Below are 25,152 nucleotides of genomic sequence, written 5' to 3'. Positions count from 1 at the left end.
TAATCTTTCATGCTTAAGTGTGTTTAATTAACTTAATGGATAATTGTCCTGAGATACGCACTCCTCATTATAGATGATCATACTCACACACTTCTCACATCCTTTTCCCAAGTGTGCAGGTCAGCACAGAGAAAGAGAAACACATGAGGAGGATGTGCATATATCATAAAGCAGCTCAACCAAAGCATGGCTAGGAACCATGACAACAGGGCACCCTCATTGCGACTTCCAGACCCTTTAGGCGCCCACATGTGACTGGCATTGCACATAGGAGACCTAAGACCTGGCACAGGAGGTCCCCTTGGAGACCCTTCGTGAAACATTAGAGTCAGATGCCCCCACTCGCACACAGGACCCAGTTTGATCTCATTGGGTCTCCATAGGAGATTGGCATGCAACTACCCAACCATATCAGTGTCCAAATGATTTTAAAGATAAAACTAGCAATCAAACTCTAGCAAGTTCAAACGCATTGTTTAGAAAATACAAGCATTCCACTCTGAACAAGGAGGAGAGAAGGATCAACTACCTGTACACGTTTATTTCGAGCATACTGGACGGTCCCATTAAATTTCCCTTCTCCAAACTGCAACAGTCAGGTTTTCAACTGCTTGAGTTTTTAGAAGCGTTACATATGATGGTTATAAAACAGTGATAGGTACATATGCAGGTTATAAAACAGTGACAGGTAGTTCATGCGACCTGCAAATCACTTGTAAGAGGTGCCGTATACATCCCCCCAGAAGATACGGTTATGACACGTGCTTCGGGTGCAGCCTTCTCAAGAGAAGGTAGCAGCAATTCTGTCATTGCATATACACCGACCACATTAACTGCAAAGTTTAGTTCCAATCTGTTCCAGGACCCAAAAAAAGCGATTGTTAATGCACATGGTATGGAGCCTGCATATTGTGGTACTTCAGAGAATAAATGAACCAGTACCCATCTGCTGTAACCACCCTTTCATTCTCCATCAAGCCCGCATTGTTTACCTGTTTGTTGGCATTGCACACAAGAAACCCATGAGTAAATTATTTGCTTTGCTGGGCTATTTTTTATTCCATCAAGATGACCTTGGTATGCGATTCGAAACCCACCAGTACGTGAAGTGGCAAGTTTGAAGAAGTGAATTCTGTTGTACAGTGCTTGATTTGATGGACCGAAGATAAATCGCAAACCTGCACACATGTCAAAACAATGGTCATTCAAACAAAACACCTCTTTTTGTTTTTGTTTCTTTTTTTTTTTTGGGTGGGGGGGGGGGGGGGGGTAGGTATTTTTGGGGGGATAAAGTGGATCATGGCCACTTGTCCTTCATGGGTAGGGGATCTGCCCCTCTCATCAAATGGGAATATTCCAATGGGCCAGGATGTGAAAATTCTGCTAGAATAATGAACAGGATGATGAGAACTGGTATGGCACGTTGAAGTATGACACTCGGTACCTTACTGTTCAGTACATACGTTTTTCAAGTGGTTATGAAAATGGCCGGACAGAAGTATACCTTAAGATAAACACTTTCATTCCCCGTTTCTGACTTGATTTTGGAAACCGCTGCTTCTCCTCTTTCTTTGTTCCGACAAACCATGTAGACGGTTGCACCTCTAGATTATTTTCAAATAGAATACATTCAGATATTAAGAGTCACTCATTGAAAGCCCAATTAATTTTACAGACAACATAAATGCATGCTTGATGACTTGTTGGCAAACATGAGAAGCCACAAGCACTTATGCCTAGCACATTTTTATTCTCTAGATTGCCATAGACAATACAATAGAATGTGACAGGAGAGAAGAAAACCCCAAAGGAGGGGGGGGAGGGGGTTTGGATGGGATGTTAACCTGCCGATGTAGGCCAATAGCCCTTTCACATGACCGGATCTTGACCGAGCCTTGATCACCTAACCGGGGCTAGTCTACAGCTGCCTATGGGCTAAAAAACATGCCCCAAGTCTGTTCTTTAAATGCACATCAATTTCCATGCTCAAATCTGTCCTATCGATCTTCCAACTACTGATCCATCTGTTCCCAGCCTGTCATTCTCATAGACCAGTACCTCAAGGACTTCTGTCTGGAAGCTACTCTAGATTAGCACCAAATACAGTGTACACGGAAATCCTATTGTTGACAAGTACACAATAGATGAGAGAGACCAGAGATGTAAAACCCTAATATGCTGCATATTCACAAAACATGCTGTATATATACAATCATGATCTTGGACCTTGACTGAGATCCAATTTATGCATGTATACATGTATACATGTACATGCATCTGCATTGCATACAAAAGGTTCCTGGCTGTCCTTTACTTTTGCATGCTCTCACACATGAGAACTGCTATGTCCTGCTGATTCACCACTTCTCTGGTGCACCACCACATGCCCTTGCTGTGTGAGAGAATCAGGAATTAGGGTTAGGTTAGAGTATTCATGTAGGAGACATACACAGAGAAGAAGAACAAGGGAGAGAGAGAGAGAGAGTTGTGGGGATAAGTCAACTCATCAAGTGAGTGTGTGACTCCCCTATCACACATGTATATTGCACTAGTACACATAGTGCACTTAGTACATTAAAAGTACTAAGTGTACTATGTACCATAACTTATGGGCTTGTACACACTATAAGGGTGGGCATAATGCCTTTACCCCAACAACCTCCCACTTAAAGGCAAAGTGCCCTTAAGTAAAGGAAAAGAAAAATCAGCATGTACATGATAATATACAAGGCCAAATCAAGGCTGAAACTGGCCTCATCCAATGCCCATCAAGTGTCTGCAATGAGCAAACCGCTCCGGAGGCAAACTCTTTGTCAACAGATCAGCCGGGTTGTCATCCGTATGAATCTTAACAAGCTGAATTTGCTTGTTCTCTATCACCTCTCTGATGAAGTGATACTTCACATCCACATGCTTCGTCTTTGCATGAAAAACAGGGTTCTTTGCCAACTGAATGACACTCTGACTGTCACAATGCAACAATGGAATATCCCCTGTATAACCCAAATCAACCACTAACCGAGATAGCAATAATGCCTCCTTGCAAGCCTCTGTGGCTGCAATATACTCGGCCTCTGTAGTAGATAAGGCAGTGCACTTCTGCATCCTGGATATCCATGACACAGCACCTCCTGTGAATGTAAACACATAACCGGTAGTAGACTTCCGGTTATCTGGATGACCGGCATAATCCGAATCCGTATAACCATGCACTAATGCATCCTGTTTGCCAAAACAAATGCACATATCCTGTGTGCCCTTCAAGTATCTCATGACACCTTTCACTGCTTCCCAATGCTTCTTGCCAGGGTTGGCCATGTATCTAGAAACCACTCCCACTGCAAATGCAATGTCCGGCCTAGTAGCAACCATGGCATACATGAGACTGCCACAAGCTGAAGCATACGGAATCTTGGCCATATCAGCCCTGTCTCTATCTGACTGTGGGCTGTCCATAGCACTAAGTTTCACATATGGAGGCAAAGGAGTACTAGTCTTCTTCCCCCCGTCCATATTGAACCTCTGCAAGACTTTGCCAATGTATTCCTTCTGAGACAAATACAACACATGCTGATTTCTGTCCCGAAGTATCCGCATACCCAAGATGTGATTTGCATCACCCAAATCCTTCATATCAAAGGTTTCATGCAGCCTCTTCTTCAAGGTATCCATCTCCTTACGAGATTTCCCGGCAATCAACATATCATCAACATACAAGATGAGGATCAATAGACTGCCATCCAAAGCTTTCTTGGTGTACAAGCAGTGATCTATGTCACTTCTCCTAAATTTCTGAGATTTCATGAATGTATCAAATTTATGATACCATTCTCTTGGTGCCTGTTTGAGCCCATAAAGACTCTTTTTCAGCTTGCATACAAGCTTCTCTTTTCCACTCACTGCATAACCCTCTGGCTGCTGCATATATATCTCTTCATGGAGATCACCGTGAAGAAAAGCAGTCTTCACATCCATCTGAATCAAGTCCAGATCATCATGCGCAACCAAAGCTAACACAGCTCTAAGTGTGGTCATTTTGACCACTGGAGAGAAGATCTCCTCAAAGTCCACACCATATTCCTGCTTAAAGCCCTTAGCCACTAACCTGGCTTTGTACCTTGGCTTTGCATCAGGTGCAACTTTGAGCCTGTATACCTACTTGCAAGGCAAAACCTTCTTGCCTGTAGGCAAATGCACCAACTTCCAAGTTCCATTTTTATGCAAAGAATCCATCTCTGACTTCATGGCACGCTCCCATAGAGCTTTGTCTGCCCTCTGTAAAGCCTCCTTATAACATGAGGGCTCCCCACAGTCAGTAAGCATCAAGTAGTCAACCCCTGGAACAAACCTGTTAGGGGCTCTGGAGGGTCTTGTGGACCTCCGTACCCAATGACCATCATTTGCAGGTTGCTGTCCAGCTTGCATATCACCCATTGGTGGCTCCTGTTCCATGCCATAAGGCTGAAATATCATGCCCGGTATCTCCTCTAACTGTGGTATATCCATAGGGATTCTTCTGCCATCTCTGGCTGTCCATTTGGACCATTTTCAGCACCATTTAAGGGCTGGTTTTCCTGCTGTAATGGCTGATTTACAGCCCTGTGTTATAGTCCATGATGTCCATCATCATCAAAGATGACTCTGCCAAGCTCCTGTTGCCTTGCAGGCTTCTTATACATGCATGTTTCATCAAAAATGACATCATTGCTGCGTATGATCTTTCTATTCATGGGATCCCAAAGTCTATACCCCATTTCACCTCTGTCACCATATCCTAGGAATATGCATTTGTGAGACTTTGGATCAAGTTTGGTGCGCATTTCCCTGCGTATGTGCACGTACGCAACGCAACCAAACACTCTCAAGTGCTTGTATGACGGAGGCTTCCCTGTCCATACTTCTTCTGGCACTTTCCCACCAAGCCTCGTGTTAGGTGACCTGTTTATAAGATGAACGGCTGTCATAACAGCTTCAGCCCAAAAACCATGAGGTAATGCAGCATGTGACAACATAGAACGGACCTTCTCCTGAATGGTCCTGTTCATCCTCTCTGCTGTCCCGTTTTGTGGAGGATCATAAGGAGTAGAGAGCTCCCTCTTGATGCCTTTAGCATCACAAAAGTCCTGAAACTGTTTGGACATATACTCTCCACCATTGTCGGAACGCAAAGCCTTCAGTGTTTTGCCAATTTGATTCTCAACAAGAGCAATAAACTTCTCAAACACTGAGAATGTATCACTCTTCAAACGAAGAGGATAAACCCACACCTTGCGTGTGGCATCATCTATAAAAGACACAAAATATTTTGCCCCTCCCAAAGAAAGCTGAGGCATCTCACATACATCTGTATGCACAAGCTCTAACTGAGCATCTTTCTGTCCAAGAGCTTTCTTGTGGGGGCACTGTAGTTGCCTACCATATATACAATGCTCACAAAACTGAGAACTTGAAAACCTTAGAGAAGGCAAGTAACCCAGACGAGACAATTGCTCCATTCCCTTGACACTCATGTGTCCCAACCGGCTATGCCACATAGAAATTTCCGGCAGCTCGGTTGCATTTACATTAGCATGGTGACAAACACCTGCATGCATGAAATAAAGAGTGTCCACCTTAGAGCCTCTGGCAACAACCAGTGAGCCCTTACTAATCTTCCACTTTCCACGACCAAATGTGGTAACATAATCAGCATCATCAAGCTGTCCAGTAGAAAGCAGATTCTTCTTGATCTCAGGCACATGCCTGACATCATGGAGCATAAGCTGTGAGCCATCTGAAAATACAAGCCTCACATCACCTCTGCCAAGAATCTTGCATTCATGGTTATCACCCAAATAAACCACTCCTTCATTGCCAGCAGTATACCTGACAAACAAGTCTCTGCAACCTGTGACATGAAAGGAGGCACCTGAATCAATGATCCATGAGTGCATACCATGACCACCTGTAAGAAGTGAATGGGCATCAAGTGAAGAAATAAATAGGACCTCATCCTCACTGCCACCTACATGTGACATTGATTTCTTCAATCTTGACTCCACTTTTGCCCTTTGGCTTTACATCTTTGGCTTCATCTTTCTCTTTGTCTTTGCCTTTTCCCTTTTCCTTTTGATCATTTTTCCATTTGTAGCATTGCTTTTTAATGTGTCCCTTCTTGCCACAATAATGGCATTTCAAATCCTTTTTGGAGCGAGACTTGCTCCTTCCTCGTTCTTGGCTTTTTCCCCTTTGCTGGGATCTCCCACGTGCATTCATTGCATTGGACTTTCCAACAGAGTTGTTTTTCCTGTTCATCTCTTCTTGAAGAAGAGCACCCTCAACATCTGCATATGACAACATAGCATGCGAATTGCTAGTGGCTGTCCTGAATGTGTCCCAACTCTCTGGCAAAGTGCATAACAGAAAAGTGGCTTTGAACTCATCGTCCATTGCCAACTTTTGATTAATGACCTGGCTGACAATACCATTAAACTCATTTAGATGGGCTGTCATAGACGCCCCTTCCTTCATCTGAAGACCTATGAGTTTCTTCAACCAATACACTTTGCTTGAGGCACTTTGTTGGGCATACAAGTCCTGCAATCTCTGCCACATTCCCCAAGCTGTCTTCTCTTCACGAATGCTGAAAAGTAATGAGTCTAACACAGACAACATGATAGTAGATCTTGCCAGCTCATCCATATCTTCCCTTCAGCAGTAAGAGAAGCGGGCTTTACACCCCTTTCTTTGATAGGCTTGTGCTGCTTTTTCTGGAGCAACACATTGTAGCACTGGGTTTGCCAAATATCATAATTATGCGAGCCTTCAAGCTTCTTGATGTGAAGCAATGAAGAGCTCTCACCTGTGGTTGCCATAGCAATATGCAACCTGTCAATGCCTGACTCCCTGCAAAATGTGCAAACACTGCACCAAAAGCACACAAAGTGCTCAGTTTTTCTCCCAAGCTTTATCTCCCACTGCGGAAGCACAAATGCAACTTTTCTCCCACTTTATGTGATGAAATCACCAGAATCTGGTTGCTGCAGATTTTGGACAGCACCTTAAATGTGCTCTGTTGCCCTTCCAAAATACTGTACAGCAGTACCAAGTGCTCACCAATAATGTACCAAACCTGTACCGGCAAGTACAGCAGCTGAAATTGAACCTTTTGGTCACTCAAAACAGTGTACAGCCATGCCAAAACTTGCACAAAGCTGTGCCAAATCTGTACCAGCGGGTACAGTAGCAATAAATGCTCTCCTGGCTGTCCAATTGAGTGAAAATCAGACTTTTACAGTCCTATACACAACAGTCCGGAACAGAAATTGGGCAAAAGCCCCTTGACTGCAAGCTGATTTTTGAGGATTCAAGGCATAAATGTCTTGCCTGCTGCTTTGCCAAGCTCAACAAGCATACAAACTTGAAAAGCCCCTTGATTTAAGATCAATTTTTGATCATACATGGTACATTGACGCACATGAAGGCATCCTGAGTGTTCACGATGCTTCCCCCTGGCCATATATACATCAAATACATGAAAGCCCCTTGATTTACAGGCACATTGAGTGCTTGCAAGGCATCAACACATTATCCACAGCATCGAATGCAATTGCCTGCATGCAAATCAACCAAATCGGCACAAAAGCCCCTTGATTTGCACTGCAATTTGCTGCAATTTTGCCCAAATGTGCGATTTTTCACATCATGCAGCATGTATGAGTGCTTAATTGCACAATTACATCAAAAGCCCCAAATTTCGACATCCAATTTCCTGCAAATTGATCCTGATTGTGACCAATGTCACCCAATTTTGCCAATTTTTCTCAAAAATTGAGCAATTGGGCACCTGTACCTGCTCAATTGTTGAATTGATAAGAAATTCTCAAAATTGAAGGCAAATACCTCGTAATTTTTGAATTTCTCTGATCTGCAGGCTGAATTTCAGTTGTTGCAGGAGAAAGGGGGGGGCACTTCTTGTTGATGTTGATGCTGTTGCTCCTGCTTGTTGCTGTGGATTCGAGAAGCAATAAGGGCAACGGCTTCTGCACAATTGAGGCGGAGACCTCTAGCAAGGTGTTGGCTGATTGCACATTCGCATATGCGCCTGCTGGTTGAATGTTCGCCAGCTGCCTTCGCCTATGTTTCTGCTCGCTGCTCACGCTGAAGGGCCAGCGCTGCGTTCGCTTAGCCTATTGCTTTGCTGGTTGTCAAGCTTTGCCACCAAGTTGCCCTTCGCTAATCCTGCAATAGCCCGATTGCAGTGCCTTACGCTACGTGTGTTTTCGCTACACGCGTTGCTGCACTTTTTGGACCAACGCCTCAACGCCACGTGCTCGCCTGTGTTCGCTCGCTGCCAGTTGCCAACACCTTCGCTCCACGCTCAGTTGCCTAAATAGCACTACACGCGACGGAGGTGCTGAGGAGCGAAGGGGCCACATCAGTCACGGCGCCATGACGGATCACCACACAGCCGAGCATAACCAGTAGCTGCAACCACCACAACCATGTCGAGCAAGTACAGCAGCTACGCGAGCAGCCCACAGGCCCACAAGAGCGCCATAACCAAGATCACAAGCTCACGAGAGGAAGTGTCCACCAAGGCTGTGTCAAACGAAAGCTATGCAGCAGAAAGGTTCAAAGGGCACCAGCTCTGATACCAGTTGTGTGAGAGAATCAGGAATTAGGGTTAGGTTAGAGTATTCATGTAGGAGACATACACAGAGAAGAACAACAAGGGAGAGAGAGAGAGAGAGTTGTGGGGATAAGTCAACTCATCAAGTGAGTGTGTGACTCCCCTATCACACATGTATATTGCACTAGTACACATAGTGCACTTAGTACATTAAAAGTACTAAGTGTACTATGTACTATAACTTATGGGCTTGTACACACTATAAGGGTGGGCATAATGCCTTTACCCCAACACTTGCTGCCTTGCTTCTGGTCTTGCAAGCTCTAGCTATGGATGCTTATAAACGACCCATGACCTACTGCCAAGTTGCACTCTGATCAGACAGCCCTTTTTGACCCAAAAATATAATCCAAAAGGTCAGTAAACATGTCTATATTATGCCCAATAAATATCCCAATCATTGATGCATGTCTTGGGCACCTCTACACACCTATAGGGCTGTCAAAACTGCCATTATCGGTCCACACTAGCCCTTGGATCGTGCCTAAAAGGCGGCTGCAAGTGGGAAGCACGTCCAGGTCACACCAGATTAAGGTGTGCACATCCCCTCTTGCTAAATTTGGAGCACTAGGGCACATGATGCACCTTTGCTCTATGTTCCTTTGCTTGTATTTGGATCTTGTTGAACGGTAAGGCTCTGGTTCTACTCCAAACTCGTTGGCTAGGTCACCAATAGATTCACAAGACTATCCCATGGGAGTTGTTGCATCACTAATTGTCATGGGAGTTGCTATATCATTGATAATCCCATCCTCCTTTGCATTGGATTTGAAGAGACTCACAAGACTATCCTTGGAGTTCGGTTTGTCATCATGCTCCTGCTCCGACAACTGCACCTTAGAAACTGGTTCTAGTTCTGGCAAACACATCTTGGGATCTGCACATCCGCCGAGTCTTCAGTGTCTATGAGAGCATCCCTCAATCGTGGACTATTATTAAACTTATGGTGACTTTAAGGTCTTAGAAAGCTTTCTGTTTTGCTTTCCATGGATTCACAAGAAACATGTATTCTCTACGCTTCTGTGCTAAGGTTGATTGATGCATACTCGTTGAAGGTAGTTTTCATCTGAGGAAAACGTTTATGCTTCTTAGGGTTCTGCTAACATGTTAGGTTACATGGATTCTGAGAGTGGGGGAAAGATGTGAGAATCGCACATTTAGATGTGCAGAGAACCCTTACGAAGCCCTAATTTCTCTCAGGTTCAACTCCCATATGGGCTGTGTTTTTTGGTTAGCTATCTATCCTTGACACAACCTATCTACATGTAGGCAAGGGGCTGCGTTGGGCATGCCAGCTTCCTACAGGGTAGCAACAGGGCGGATGAGGTGCAGCAAAGAATAGGAGAGTTTGAGACCAAGGCGGCAAGCACAGAGAGCAGTCAGATCAGGTGTGCACGTGTACATGGGCACATGGACTGCTGAGAGCTATTAAAACAGGCCACCAGGAGGAGAGGAAAGCACGAGTTGTTATATTTGATGTAGTTTCTGAAACTGAAAGCATGCCTGCTATTTTTTTAGAAAAACCTTCTAAATAGAGCAACTTTTGCCGTTTTTGGGGTTCTAGAAGGAAGGTGCCTGTTTTTTTAAGAAAAAAGAAGAATGAGCGTTTTTTTTTCTTTTTTTAAAAGCTAGAGGTGTACTCCTTTTTCAAGCGTGGGACAAAAGTGCTGAAAGGCAGATTTGCAACCGTCCTGTTGTACACGGAATAGGGGTAAGTTTTTCCTCGCCCGCTATTTTCAGATTTTCACGCGTAAAGTGTGTTTGTTTCTCCCGGTTTTTTGTGATTTCCATCACAACCAAAGCACTTGTTTACTGTGACACCTTCTTTCACCTCTCAAGCATCTATGGGTGAGAAGAAGCAGACACAGAGGAAAATCAAGCATTGGTAGAAATTTTGTTTTTATAGCATAGGCCAATGGGGAAGCTTGGTTTGCTTCTATAGGATATATTTTGCTTGCCCCACCAAACCCTTACCTCATCGCGCAAGGCATTAATCCTTCGCCGTCATACTTTATGGGGTGATTTTTTGGGGAGTAACTTGATCCCAGTAGATTTCTGTTTTTTGCACTGGAACAATTTGAGTTTTCGTTCATGATTCCTTCCAAATACCCCCGTGCTGTTTTTCCTCATCATGGGGGTTTTGTAGGTTATACACACCCACGACGGGCAGCCATAGGTGGAAGGAGAGTTGTTTGGGTTGTAACAAGATTCAAGAAGTAGATTTCTTGATAGCTTCTTGATTTGTATGCACTCATAATGCCTTAGCTGAACAACTTGGACCAGAATTCTCCTTGATTACCCGGACTCATGCTCTGAAAGGAGTAGATTCGGGACCATTGCAGGGGTGATTTGAGGGAGGGGACCCAAGAGTGGTTGATCTCTTGGGAGGTTCAAATGGAGATACACACCTTGGAGACATGTACCTTGGTGTCCCATTTGGTATAGGATATCTCACAGATTATTGTTTTGGATATTTCAGGGGTTCCAGTTGCAAATGGGTGCTTTCCTTCTGGTAAAATCCCTGACCTGTAGAGAAGAATTTATTGTAGAGACCATTGACTTGGAAGACTAGAGCGCCTTCTTTGGCTAGTCTTGCCATGGTAACCTTGAGTTTGTTTAGATGAACTATTGGATGCGGATGTCCTTTGGTGTTTATTTCATGAAGTGTGTTGCAAAGTGGGAACCCTCGTCTTTTGTGGGGATCCTAGTGATTGCAGACTACCTCATGTGAACCAGGAGAGTATGCAAAGGATCGATAGCATGACTTCAATAGTGCTATGTATACTTGCACTTATCTAATTTTATTTCGCCGGCATGATTGATAGTTCCTTCTTGCATCCAAGAATAACATTGGTTAGTCATAAATAGATAGACACCAGTCAGGAAGCCTCAATGAAGGAATTTCGCCAGGCATTTGATTCGATTGCAATCTGTGTGTGTCACAACAGAGTGCTAGTGACCAGATTTGTGACTGCTTGTAGTTAGTAGTTACATTGATCTTGCCTATTTTGAGTTTACCAATAGTAACCTTAGATCACGTATATGATCGAGCACATTTCTTGGCTGCAATGCACAAGATCTCAAGGACAGTTTATTCAATCATTTTTTGACAGACTTTCCGGCTCTAAGCTAGAGACTTAGTGTAGCTTCATGTGGGTAGCTATATTCTAATGAGTTTGACTCTCGTCGAGAAGATTACACTGATGAGGTTTCTCTGTGACCATGGATAACTTATTCTTGTCACCATGGTGAGGATGGGCCGTTGTGACATTTTCTTCAGGTGCACTAGGTTTATTGGTGATTTTAAAATGTGCAAATTTGGGTTCTGTAGAGTATGTGTCGTGTGCATGCGCATGGACATGCCTAATCCAAGGCTAATCCCTAAAGGGCAATAGATAAACACTAGATTTAGGACATTAGTAGGCTCAAGCAAAGGTCAAGAAGAAAGCCCAGTTGGACAAGATATCAGTCGCCCAAGTGAGATGAAGCATTTATATGAATTTTAGGTCTGTTGAAGCTGGCCAACAGCAGTCAAGCAAACTAGCAGCCAATGAGCCTATAAAAGGCTTTTCCCTGTTCATTGTAGAATCAACTGACTCCCCTATGGAGTAGTTCATTGGATAGCATTTTTGGTAAGGTATAAGGCCAAGATATTGTAACCTATTGTACTCTTATGAATATACTGAAAATACAGCTATCTCTCTCTCTATTCCTTGTCTATGCTAATTGTTCTTGCATCAAGTGTTCCTATGCAATGCTTAGGACTAAAAGAAGACTCCCAGAGCTTCCGCATGTGACATTGGTAGCAAAGCTTCTGGCTGATTCTGAGATATTGTTGTTGCCGATGTCCCACCCACCATTACTGCATCGCCCATGGATGAAACCATCGCCCGTGTCCTGATCTTTTCATGGTGTGGTGACCAGGTAACATTGTATGAATTTGTATCAGCATCAGGCTCAACTATGCTAAGTGTTGTTGCTGTCCCAGAAGAAGTGCACGGGTCCAAGGAGGGAAACGCAGCATGTGTCAAGACCCCTAGAAGCTAGTTGGTGTCAAGAAAACCGGAGGGGAGAGTTTCATGTGAGTTGGTAGCCACTTGGGGCTACCCCAGAAGCTTTTATGGAGCACTCCAAAGGATGAAGTTCATCCAAGGAGTGGAGACAAGGGTGCAAGGATCAATTTTCAAGAAGGATTCACGTTCTGTTCAGGGACAGGGCAAGAAGGCAAGGGGACAAAGTGGAATAGATGCACAAGCCTCTACATCAGACTTGGAGTGGATTGAGAGACCTAAGGCAAGGTTTTTAGTGAAAAGGTTGCCAGGAAGGGAAGGATGACAGGTATAGGTGTCACGTGCAAAAGCTCTAGGAGTCTTCTTTCAACCCTAAACACCATCCTGAAATAACCTGATGCAAAACACAAGCAAGAGAGATGGAGAGAAGAGAGAGAAATGGCTAAGTTACAGTATATTCAATAGTACAAAAAGGTGTACATCATAGCTAGCCATAGGCTGCCCCATCAAGAGGTAGAAGTACCTAATCTACATCCTTTTCTCTGACCCTACTCCCTAGAGGAGTGAGTGATCGAAACATTGATGTTAGATCACCATAGCGCCACTATGGGTGCTACCACAGGAGGGGACGGCCTTTGGCTCACCAGGAAGAATGAGGATTGCCCCTCATCCCCCAGGCTATATAGTGCGTGGCCTACCGTCCACACTAGCCTGGCCGCCCATGGCTCTTCATGGGCGTCCTCTCCCACTGAACCCCGGATGGCCACGTCCTCGGCGCTCCGGCCGAGGCGTTGACGCTAAAGCCCCGTCTGGCCATCCGGTCTGCCGTCGGTCACAGGCGTTACAGCCTACACATTACTCCCCCCTTAAGAAGAGTTTTCGTCCTCGAAAAACAAATTGGGGAAACCACTTGGAAATTGCACTATGGCGTTCCCAAGTAGCTGCCTCCTCATCCCTGTCTGTCCATTTAACAAGTACCTCCTGGTACACTTTATGTCGGGTTTGTCTGTCACAATACTCTAGAATCTTTTCAGGTTCATGTGGTATCTTTGGTGGCTCTATCAAGTCTACCAAAATCTCTGGAGAAACTGCGTTCTCTAACCCGTGAACTGATTTCTTCAGTTTACTGACATGGCAGACAGGATGGACTTGAGAACTCTCCGGTAACTCAAGTTTATATGCTACGTCCCCAATCTTCTTATGGATTTTAAAAGGACCACAATATCTCGGAGAAAGTTTTATCACACTTTCTCGTTTTCATGGTTTCTGACTGTGAGAAACCTTGAGGAATACAAAGTCACCTTCTGTAAAGGTCACCTTTCTACGTCCTTTATCCGCATAAGTTTTAGCGCGATCCTGAGCGCTACAAATGCTCTCACGTGTGGCTCTGAGCATATCATTCATATCTTCAAGGAAATACTTGACAGATTGAATCTCCTCCTTTTCTAGGCCTACAGCCATCGGAGATCTCGGCTGGAATCCATACATTAACATGAATGGTGTAAATCCATTCGCTGAGTGTTTGGAGCTGTTATAGGCAAACTCCAATAAGGGCAAGTACTCTTCCCAATTAGATTGCTTCTTACTAACATAAGAACGCAACATATCCTCTAGAATTTGGTTAACTCTTTCAGTTTGACCATCAGACTCCGGATGATCTGCCGTACTCATACTCAGAGTAGTATCCAACTTTTTGAAGACTTCCCTCCAAAAATGACTGTTGAACTTTCTATCTGTCACCAATTGGCCGACCATTTGATCCATCTCCAGTTTTTGTGTCTCGTTCACTTGAGGCCAGGCTGGTGTCTCATGTGAAGAGACCAGTATTTTTGCTTGACATGGACGGAAGCCAGACTGGTGCCACCCATGTGTTAGCAGGATGGTGTCGTATGGATGGGAGCCAGACTGGTGCCACCCGTGTATGACCTGGACTGTGTTCTATCCATGGGATTGTCACGCCATGGAAGAGCCAGTATTCGTGCCGTGTCTTGCCTATGGGACTGTCACTCCATAGGGAGGCTCGTGCCTGGAACTGTGTGATGTCACCAATTGGCCGACCATTTGGTCCATCTCCAGTTTTTGTGTCTCGTTCACTTGAGGCCGGGCCGGTGTCTCATGTGAAGAGGCCAGTATTTTTGCTTTTCCATTTCCTTGAGGAATCTCCAGCGGATGGAGTAGTCCTCCAACCTTAAGACGTTTGTGTTTATTGACCTGGCACTTATTGCATTTCAGCACATAAGTCTAGACATCCTTGAACAAACTAGGCCAATAAAACTGTCTTTTTACTAGTGCATAGGTCTTTTGCATCCCGGGATGACCAGCACTTGGACTATCATGACTTTCTTTAAGAATTTGGGCACGAAAGTCACCAATAGTTGGTACACATACTCTACTCTTGTAGAGTAAGTACCTGTCGTCAATGGAGTAATTAGCATATTTCTCCCCCCGACGAAGTTTATCACTCCCTTTTGAAGCCGTGGCAGTCAAAGGTGATGAAGGGCCTACGTCAGAGCTCTCCGGCTCCAAACTATACCCAGAAGACACAGCTAGTCTCTCCGGACTAACTCTCGCTTCCCTTCCCGTTGCACCTTCGGCCAGTCTCTCCGGACTAGCAATCCGTGCCAACGAGGGAGGTGGTTGCATCTGTGAAGAAGTGCGTACGCATACAGCGCGCCAGACCTCTGTAAAAGATGGATCGTGCTCACATAAACCACATAGTGACTCCAAGAAATCATTCTTGAAGACTATGAAACTAAGTTCATTAATTTGTGGCATGCGACTAAGTGCATCTGCCACCACGTTATACTTACCTTTCTGGTAACGTATCTGAAGGTCAAACTCCTGTAGAATCTCCGCCCACCGAGCTGTTCTACCCTTCAGTTCACTTTGACTTGAAAGCCATTTCACACTTTCATGGGCGAGAGTTACTAGCGATAGTTCATGCACTGAAAAAGTGGAGACACTATTTATATGGTGCTTCTTTTGAGGTCCGGAACTGGTCAGTCAACGGGACTGCGATCTTCGCGTAGTCCTTCACATACTGTCGATAGAACCCCGACATGCCAAGAAAAGGGCGCTTGATGTCATCAAGCATCTGCGCATACTTAATTGCCTCTGCTAAGTCTTTAGGCTGTAAGGGCTCTACGTACTCAAGGTAATCATCTTTGAGGCCTCTTTTAAAGCCTCGCAATGTCTGGAATGCATCGATCCCCTTTAGCTTGAGTACTATCTCCCTATAGTCTGAGATGTACTGAGTCAGGGATTTGTTCTCCATCGAGCACTTGTCCCATAACTCCCAGCTTCTCTCCGCCTCATTAACAGGCAAAAACTCTTTTCGAAACATCGTTTCAAACTCCGTTCAAGTGGCAGGACGAGTTGTCAAACTCATCCACCACTTGTACGCTTTGCCGGTTAATGAGAGGCTAGCCTCTACGGGCTGCACTCGGCTAGGCTGTTGTCGCAGTGCGTGCAAGTCTGACCACTTCTCTAGAAACATGTTGACCGAGTCCTTGTTTCTCTCCTTCTCCTCGCCACCAAAACTAGGCGGCTTCAAGTCTTTCAATAACGACGAAGCTGTCTCTACGGACGGCCCCGCAGGCGCATCGGCCTGTACTCCTGCAACCACTGGCGAGGCTACGCTCACCCATGCCGCAGGAGCTCGTCTATCACGAGGAGTCGGAGTACTAGCCGAGGCGGCTTCTGTCAGTGCGTCTAACCGTGTGGAGATGCTTTGTAGCATCGTGACTAAGTCAGCTTGGACTTTATCCATATTGTTCAGTTTTGCATTAAGATATTTAAAAAGTCCACTAGAGAGCTCCATCTCTGTCACGACGTCGATAGGGTCCAATAGGTCATAATCGTCGTCGTCATATTCCAAGAGGTCCTCCTCGGTCTCCTCGGCGACGTTGGTGTTCATGTCATCTGGCTCATCGGCCAAAAAGGGGTCATCTGCTACTTCGGCCGCTGCGGGCTCGCTGGGTCCTAAGGCGAGGTCAACAGACGAGGAGGGCGCTGGCGGATCACGCGTGATCGACGAGCACACTCCGGACCGGACAACGGTCGGGCGTATACGGCCTGACAATTCGGTCGGGGTCAAACTCGCGACCGAGAACAAGAGATTTGAAAACCCTAGAGAAGTAGAAGGCGGTGGAGACACACTACGCCTAGCAGACATATTTTACTTGCACAAATAAAAATGCGAGAACTCATAAATTACAAAAACGCTAATAAAATGAACAGTGGAGAGAGAATAGTCACCCCCCTTATGGTCGCCTGCGAGACGACTGTCGTCGACTGCCGATTTGTGTTGCGCTGCGAGCCTCTACAAGCGTCGCTACTCCGGGATGCTCCGATCTGAGAGAAAGGTGCCTGTTGTGTCCTCCGCCTCTGCCTCCTCGCCTCTACCTTCTGCGTCTCCTCCGATGGGTAAAGCGATAAGGTAGCAGGCCTATTGTGCCTCCTCCACCTCTGCCTCCTCGCCACCGCCTCTATTTTGGGTCGCCTCTTGCGTTCGCCTCTACCGTTGAGATGGTGCTACCTTTGAGTTTCACCAGGAGAATGCGTACATAACGCTTGTAGGCTCCACCACAACAGAGCTTGCGGCTGCTGTCCACCCACCCCACGGGTGCCCCTCCCCCCTTGCTTGCTGCCTGTGCACGGCTGCCAACGAGCGAAAGGGACGGATGGAGATGGCAGCTTCCCACACACGTAGCAGTTGTCACCTATAAGCGAGAGTATGATGCTGCTGCTGTCAACGCCAGACTTTGTGCATACGAGCGAGAGTATGGTGTTGCTACTGTCAACGCAAGAGAGCTGTGCTTAGTTTTCCTCTCCTCGCCTGTGCACCCGTCTGCTGGTTGGTGTTCGCTGCAGTCATAGAGAGAGAGAGAGAGAGAGAGAGAGAGAGAGGCAGCTCTCGTCTTCTTCTCCCCACACCCACACACAGACTGCTCTGCGGATGAAGATGGTGGCTTCCCTGCTCTGTACCCTGTAGAGAGATAAGGATAAGATTTTATTGAATGAATGAAAACCATTGAGTGGGCTCCGGTCCCCGGTCACGCACGGACCCTGACCAAATGGAACCGACGCTCTGATACCAATGTTAGATCACCGTAGCGCCACTACGGGTGCTACCACAGGAGGGGACAGCCTTTGGCTCACCACCCAGCCACAGAGGAAGAATAAGGATTGCCCCTCATCCCCCAAGCTATATAGTGTGTGGCCTCCCGTCCACACTAGCCTGGCCGCCCATGACTCCGCATGGGCGTCCTCTCCCACTGAACCCCGGATGGCCACGTCCTCGGCGCTCCGGCCGAGGCGTTGACGGTAAAGCCCCATCTGGCCATCCGGTCTGCCGTCGGTCACACAGGCGTTACAGCCTACGTGACAATTGACCACCCCTTGGAGGATCATCCTCCCTTGGAACTGTTCCCTAAAAGCCTTTCCTAGTGTGCCCGAAGTGGCACTCGACTCACAAGACTGCCATTCCCCTTGGGTCTTGTGGAACACCACCAACCAACATCCTGGGAACTTCTTTCATGCCTTGTGTTCCTCTCCTTGGACTGTGCACCTTCATCTCGGACTGAATCAGTGTTTAGCCTTGCTGAGCCTAATGCTCTAATACCAATGTCACATGCGGAAGCTCTATGAGTCTTAATTCAGCCCTAAACACCATCCTGGAACAACCTGATGCAAAACACAAGCAAGAGAGATGGAGAGAAGAGAGAGAGAGAGAGAGAGAGCTGAGTTTTAGTATATTCTATAGTACAAAAAGGTGTACATCATGGCTAGCCATAGGCTGCCCCATCAAAAGGTAGACATACCTAATCTACATCCTATTATGTAATCCTACTCCCTTGAGGAGTGAGGGATCTAAACCTTGAGCAAGTGTGCCCTTTTATAGGGCTTGAATCCCTTTACGGACTGGTCGACCTACTGTCGACCAAGTCCTGGACAAAAAACCCTACCATTGTTGCAGCTTGCAACAGTCGATAGAGACATATCTCCTTCATGAGCTGGCCGACAGCCTCCTGTGTCCTCCAAAAGGTCTTCCTGCCCATACCAGCAACACAAGCTCCAAAATCTGGTTCTTTATCTTGTTGTCCTTCTAGGATTAGTCCTAGGATTAGCATGTACATGTGCATGCACATGACAATAGGAGACCATATGTGGAGCCAGGGGATGATGAAAGTCATCCAAGGTGAGAAGTCAGAATCCCATCATCAAGTTTAGCATGAGGGGATGTCATGTGCACTCCCTTCCCCGGGCCAAAGGGGGTCTCCGCACATGCCTAATCCAAGGCTAATCCTTGAAGGGCAGTAGATAAAACACTAGTTTTAGGGAATTAGTAGGCTCACGCAAAGGTCCAAAAGAAAGCCCAGTTGGACAAGATATTAGTTGGCCAGGTGAACAACAATCCACAAATGAAGTCGGCAACATTTATATGAATTTTAGGTCCACTGAAGGCAATAGACCAATTGGACCAGTAGATAGCCAATGAGCCTATAAAAGGCTTTTCTGTGTTCATTGTAGGATCAATTGACTCCCCTATGGAGAAGATCATTAGATAGCATTTTTGGAAAGGACTTCTCTATTCTCTGTCTATGCTAGTTGTTCTTGCATCAGGTATTCCTATGCAGTGCTTAGGGCTGAAAGAAGACTGCTAGAGCTTCCGCATGTGATAGTATGATCCCTTTATAGACCTAGATTCAGGTTTATCTTACGGAGTTGGATCGGTACTAGGTTAAGTACCAGAGATGTTACCCAAGGGAGACATGAGTGATGGATTTGTACGATGCATATGGGGTATGTTCCGGTGGTATGGGATGATAGGATGTATCACATGTGCAGGCTTACAGGGTTCCGTCGAGGCAGATGTTTTAGCTTTTGATCGGATAGTTATCCAGAACTCAAGATTCTTGGATGCCTACTTCATGGGAAGAGTGATGGATAACTCAAAATTGTTGGATGCCTAGTTCATGGGGTAAGTGCACTAGCCTCTAATGTCCAATTCATTAGCCACACCTTTGATGTGACATATGTTTGGTTTATGGGCCACGCCTCCAACGTGGCAAATGTCACAGTTCAGAAGAATGCGCAAACTCAAAATACTACAGACTCAAGCACAATTACAGTTGCACCCATCATGGCATAATATCATCATCACTTCCATACTGAATAGAAGTTAACATAACAAAGATTCTGCACAGTACCCAGCACTAGCGGTAGAAGATGGGCCGACACGCCCCCACCCCCCCTTAGGTAAAATGTATTAGCAAAAGAGTGTTCTTGTACAAGATGATGCAATGGCCGAGAACACACCGTCAATTGGATCCACCGAATTTTCCAGTAAACATGAGAAAACAATTCATACAAAATATTCATGAAAGCACCATTCTCAGAATCAGGAGCACCGCTCCAATCTGTAGCATCCCGCCCACAGGCACTCAACCTTGCAGACCCACGCACGAGGGACCTCCCTCTAGGCGCTGTCCACACTGGTTTTCAGCATGACCAGCCATGCTTTTTGTTTTGAATCCCGCTCAGAGTTCACCGGTACACCTGCGTCCCATACAAGACCTTGTCTCTGATGAGTCCCGGCACTCAAATCTTTCCAAAACATCTGTTTACAACCTTGGGTCTGTGTGACCAGCAAAGAGGTGAGAGAAACAGTGTCCTGTAACTCTCCAATCAGTCCCAAAACTGCCAGCAGGTCATCATTTCTCACAAAAGCAGCCCTGTGTGCAGCTTCTCCATCATGTAGAGCCTACAGAAGCAGTCAACCAGCTCTCATATGCTTTGGTATCCCTGAATATACACAAAATCAGCCAAGAAATCGATTGTTCTCGCAATCAAACTGCTCCAAAATCAGAAATCACCCGAGAGGCTGACATTTCTCGCGAGACAAACGTGCTCCAAATCTTCCAGAGAGTAACCCCCCACCTTCAAAGCACAGCTAAAGCACAAACCAGGCTCTAGAATCAGTAGAGAGGAAGTCAACCAACTTTGTAGCTTCAAATCCACCAAGAACCATCATCTACGACTCCTGTGTATATGCTGGAGAGGCCAGCACACCTGCTAGGGTTTCTGCCAAAACAAGAGCCTCTAGCCCTGAATAGCTCCACGAGTTGCTAAAGTGAGTCTCCCCGCTGAAAATAGCTCCACAAGTTGCTAAAGTGGGTCTCTCGGCTGAAAATACCTCCACGAGTTGCTATAATGGGGTGCCCACTGAAGTTTATCCGGCCAAACCTTATTTGTTAAAAATCTGGTCCAACATGGTGTGAATTGAGTTAATAAATTTATAAGTTGTCCATCCAACTTCAGTGTGTGTGAATCCTACATCCTTAGTAAAATTGAATAAAAAGAATTGTGCACACTTACCACCTGCAAAACCCAATAGAAACACTATTTTAGGCCTAAATATAGTATGCACACGCGCATCCATAGGGTTTCCATGCGTCCCCAAGCCCTATGAACATTCACAGTCGAAATACCACGCATTGTCCAATCAGACAAAAAATGTCACACAAATACAACAAAAGCCACAAACACATGGCTATGAAAATTTCCCATCTTCTCATCTGCACACCTGTAAGTCTTCCATCGTGCACAACACGAAGACCTCAATGTCACGGTCACCATCCATGCAAATCTCAAGCACCCACGGGCACCGTTCGTCTTGAGTAAACCCATACATGTCATAGACTCCTCATGAGTACCACCCATGAGTCCCATGTACATGTGGAGCCATAAAAATAGGAGACTCAGATTGTGTATCACAAGGAACGCAAGCTTGCTGCAGGGAGGTGTTACCTTGTGAAGTTTAAGAACTCTCTTCCCATTGATGCTAAATGGATAGATGAAGAGTTCTTCAGAGATTGCCCGCATGTGCTTTAGACATATTTGGATGCTTTTCAATTGCGGACATATTTGGATGCTTTTCAATTGCGGACAACTGTTTAGAAGCCGGGGAGGAAGTCACCATTTAGCCACCCAATTGGTCCACCCGTGCTTTCTTATCATGTATGTACATTGGACGGGGCGGATTGATGCCACTCATGTGATAATGTGGACTTGGCTTTCCGTTGGGACTTGTGCCTCCGTGTACATGCCCGAAAATGCTTGGTGGATTGGTGTTCCATTGGGTCTGGTACCTCATGTACTTGCCTAGCACGTCTATTTTGGTATAGTCTCATGAACGGGGATTGTCCATACCAGCATAGCATCTTTATGTGCTTGCTTGCAATTGAAATTGCATGTTGTTTTCATGCTTGCTTGACCAATGTGTAGTTCCGGGTAAGGAGACGCCCGCCCGCGAACCGTGCGTGTGAAACTGTCTGCTGACATGGTTATGTGGCATGTGACAGGTGGTAAGTATTGGTCATAAACCTAGCCTTAGGAGTTAGCACTAATTTATAAGTGAGTCTGTACACACTTCATTACGTTTTGGGCGACCAAAACTCACTTATAAATTATGACCAGCCCGGTGTTCACACACACTGATGTCCCGAGGTGGACATAACCCAATGTCCACCGCCCAGACCTTATCCCCTTTGTACAAAGGGAGTAACCAACCATGTGTCCACTCTAGCTTGCTCCACAAAGCATTTGCCTGCCACCTACACTGGACAACTCACCACCTCTCTCCTCCTCCTCTCTCTAGAGATTGGCGCCTCCTTCATGAGGTCTGTTGGGCTGCATTTTCTGCACGTTCTCCTTCCCAACTCCATTTCCAAGCTTGCTAAGGTGATTTTCAAGCTTCCAAGAGTGATTCCGGATGCTAATTACTCTCCTACACACTCCCAATGACTGAAATTCAGCAAAACAGCTCTCTTTGTTGCTGTAATTTCTGGTCTTTTTGCTGAAAACCCTAATTTCAGCCCTCCTTTCTCAAGCTGAACCATAGGGGAAGCTTTCCCAAGGTTCCCTTCATCCTCTTAAAGACTTTTGTCGCGAAGAAAGGCGACCAATCGAAGATCTCAACACTCCAAGGACTTCCATCGTCGCGAAGACTTCCGTTGTGATCGACTCTACTTGCAATTGGTAAGCTTTAATGCTTAAATATGGAAGCAAGTAGCAGGAGGGAGGAACCGGATTACAAGATCACATACCCTGTGTAGCGTTCTCTTGTCCTACGTGCTCTCTTGCAGATTGTTGCTACCATGTGTTGGTGAAACAATAGAGAGCAGATGGTAGGGAACATGGGCACTTGAGAGGGTAGTGTGGATTGCAAGTCCACAACGACAACCACTTGTTTGCAATACTATATTTATATACATTGGTATGGAAATCTGGTCAGAAATGCCCATGACACTATGAACTTGATTCTCCCAAGATCAATATAATTTATTTGAGGGAGGGGTCGGCCGTTCCGGCTCATTGTGTGTCTCTTGTCAATTCAGCAATTTACTTCTTGTATTTGAGCAAGTGTCCATCAAATCTTAGTGTATTTAGTGTATTGATTAGCATTGTGTTCAACCAAGTTACACCTGCCTACCACCTACACTGGACAACTCACCACCTCACTCCTCCTCACTCTAGAGATGGGCGCCTCCTTCATGAGGGCTGTTGGGCTGCATTCTCTACACTTTCTCCTTCCCAACTCCATTTCCAAGCTTGCTAAGGTGTTTCTCAAGCTTCCAAGAGTGTTTTTGGATGCTAATCACTCTCCTACACACTCCCAATGACTAAAATTCAGCAAAACAGCTCTGTTTATTGCTGTAATTTTTTGTCTTTTTGCTGAAAATCCTAATTTCAACCCTCCTTTCTCAAGTTGAACCATAGGGGAAGCTTTCCCAAGATTCCCTTCATCCTCTTGAAGACTTTTGTCACGAAGAAATGCAACAAATCGAAGATCTCTTCACTCCAAGGACTTCCATAGTGAAGACTTCCGCTGTCATCGACTCTACTTACAATTGGTAAGCTTTAATGCTTAAATATGGAAGCAAGTAGCAAGTAGCAGGAGGGAGGAACCGGATTACAAGATCACATACCTTGTGTAGTGTTCTCTTGTCCTACGTGCTCTCTTGCAGATTGTTGCTACCATGTGTTGGTGGAACAATAGAGAGCAGATGGTAGGGAACATGGACACTTGAGAGGGTAGTGTGGATTGCAAGTCTACATCGACAACCACTTGTTTGCAATACTGTATTCATATGCATTGGTATGGAAATTTGGTCAGAAATGCCCATGACACTATGTACTTGATTCTCCCAAGCTCAATATACTTTATTTGAGGGAGGGGTCGGCCGTTCCGGCTCATTGTGTCTCTTGTCAATTCAGCAATTTACTTCTTGTATTTGAGCAAGTGTCCATCAAATCTTAGTGTATTTAAGTGTATTGATTAGCATTGTGTTCAACCAAGTTACAGCTTGGATCTTGAAGAAAAATGGAGCTTTGCCTCCTTAGGAAAAAACACAAATTTGAAGGGTAAATTGCCTACTAAGACCTAAACTTGACATAATCTGCATGCAAAACTCCCGCTACATGCAAGACCTATGTAGGGAACCCTCACACACATGCACAAAACTCCCTACAAATGCAAAAACGCAAACCCAAATTTGGTTGCAAATGCAAAAACGAAAACCCTAATTAGTGGATGCAACTCCTACAAACGCAAATGCAAACAAGATTGCCTGGGAAGAACCTAGATGTTCTGATAACAATGTGACATGTGGGTGAAAGCTACTCTAGGTTAACGCTCAACACATGGAGATAAATGATAATCCTATTGTTTACGAGTAAAATAAAGAAGAGAGACAAAAGACATGGAACCCTAATCTGTATATTGCCAAAACATGCTATATATACGATAATGATCTTGAATCTTGACTGAGATCTAGTTCATCCATATATAGATGAATGCAGGAACATGCCCAAATTCACCGTTTAGGAACGTGCATGTTATATACTCATGGTAGTCAACCCACAAGACTATATAACTATCAACTCCATTATGCATAGTATGGACTAGATACTACGACATCCCCACTAACGTCATCAGTGCCCAATTGCCTATCTACTTCTTGGCTGCCGTCCACTTGTGCATGCTCTACACACATGAGGATTGCTTTGTCCAACTTATTCACAGCTTCTCTAGTGATCCACCATGTTCCCTTGTTGCCTTGCTTCTAGTCTTGTACTCTCTCGCTAATATGCTTACAAATGACCCATGCCCTACCTTTATATAGGAATCTGATGACAAATCGTATGCTGGTCGGCTAGCCCTTTTCCAACCCAAAGGTCATTAAACGTGTTTATATTGTGTCCAAAAATATCCCAACCATTGGTGCATGTCTGGGAACAGGCGTGTTCGGCCCCAGACATCGTATTTTGGCTTGAAACTTGACCTGCCCCAAGATGTCGAGGTCTACTACATAAAAACAATAAAATCCCTTCATTGAACACATACAAATTAGCATCAGAGGTGCAGCAACATGGCTCACCAACTTTCAAACACGTCATTACCAAGAG

General features: G+C 45.4%; 1 protein-coding gene across 2 annotated transcripts in view; it reads right to left on the bottom strand.

The window, feature by feature from the left end:
- The window catches only part of LOC147638372 (NAD(P)-binding Rossmann-fold superfamily protein), a 33,202-nt gene that overhangs the window by 6,640 nt on the left and 1,410 nt on the right, over positions 1 to 25,152 (bottom strand). For both annotated transcript variants that reach the window (XM_086798301.1, XM_086798300.1), the window contains 5 exons: positions 1,505 to 1,604; positions 1,098 to 1,178; positions 943 to 992; positions 703 to 853; positions 530 to 586 (listed from right to left, as the gene is read on the bottom strand). In XM_086798301.1, coding sequence (XP_086654427.1) covers positions 530 to 586; positions 703 to 853; positions 943 to 992; positions 1,098 to 1,178; positions 1,505 to 1,604 — 439 coding nt within the window. The remainder of the gene's footprint in view (positions 1 to 529; positions 587 to 702; positions 854 to 942; positions 993 to 1,097; positions 1,179 to 1,504; positions 1,605 to 25,152) is intronic.

This window comes from Cibotium barometz, chromosome 5, assembly GCF_041138505.1.
Source record: "Cibotium barometz isolate CiBa-2024 chromosome 5, ASM4113850v1, whole genome shotgun sequence".
Taxonomy (NCBI): domain Eukaryota; kingdom Viridiplantae; phylum Streptophyta; class Polypodiopsida; order Cyatheales; family Cibotiaceae; genus Cibotium; species Cibotium barometz.
Note: the sequence above shows the minus strand (reverse complement) of the source record. Positions and strands in the feature narration are given on the sequence as shown.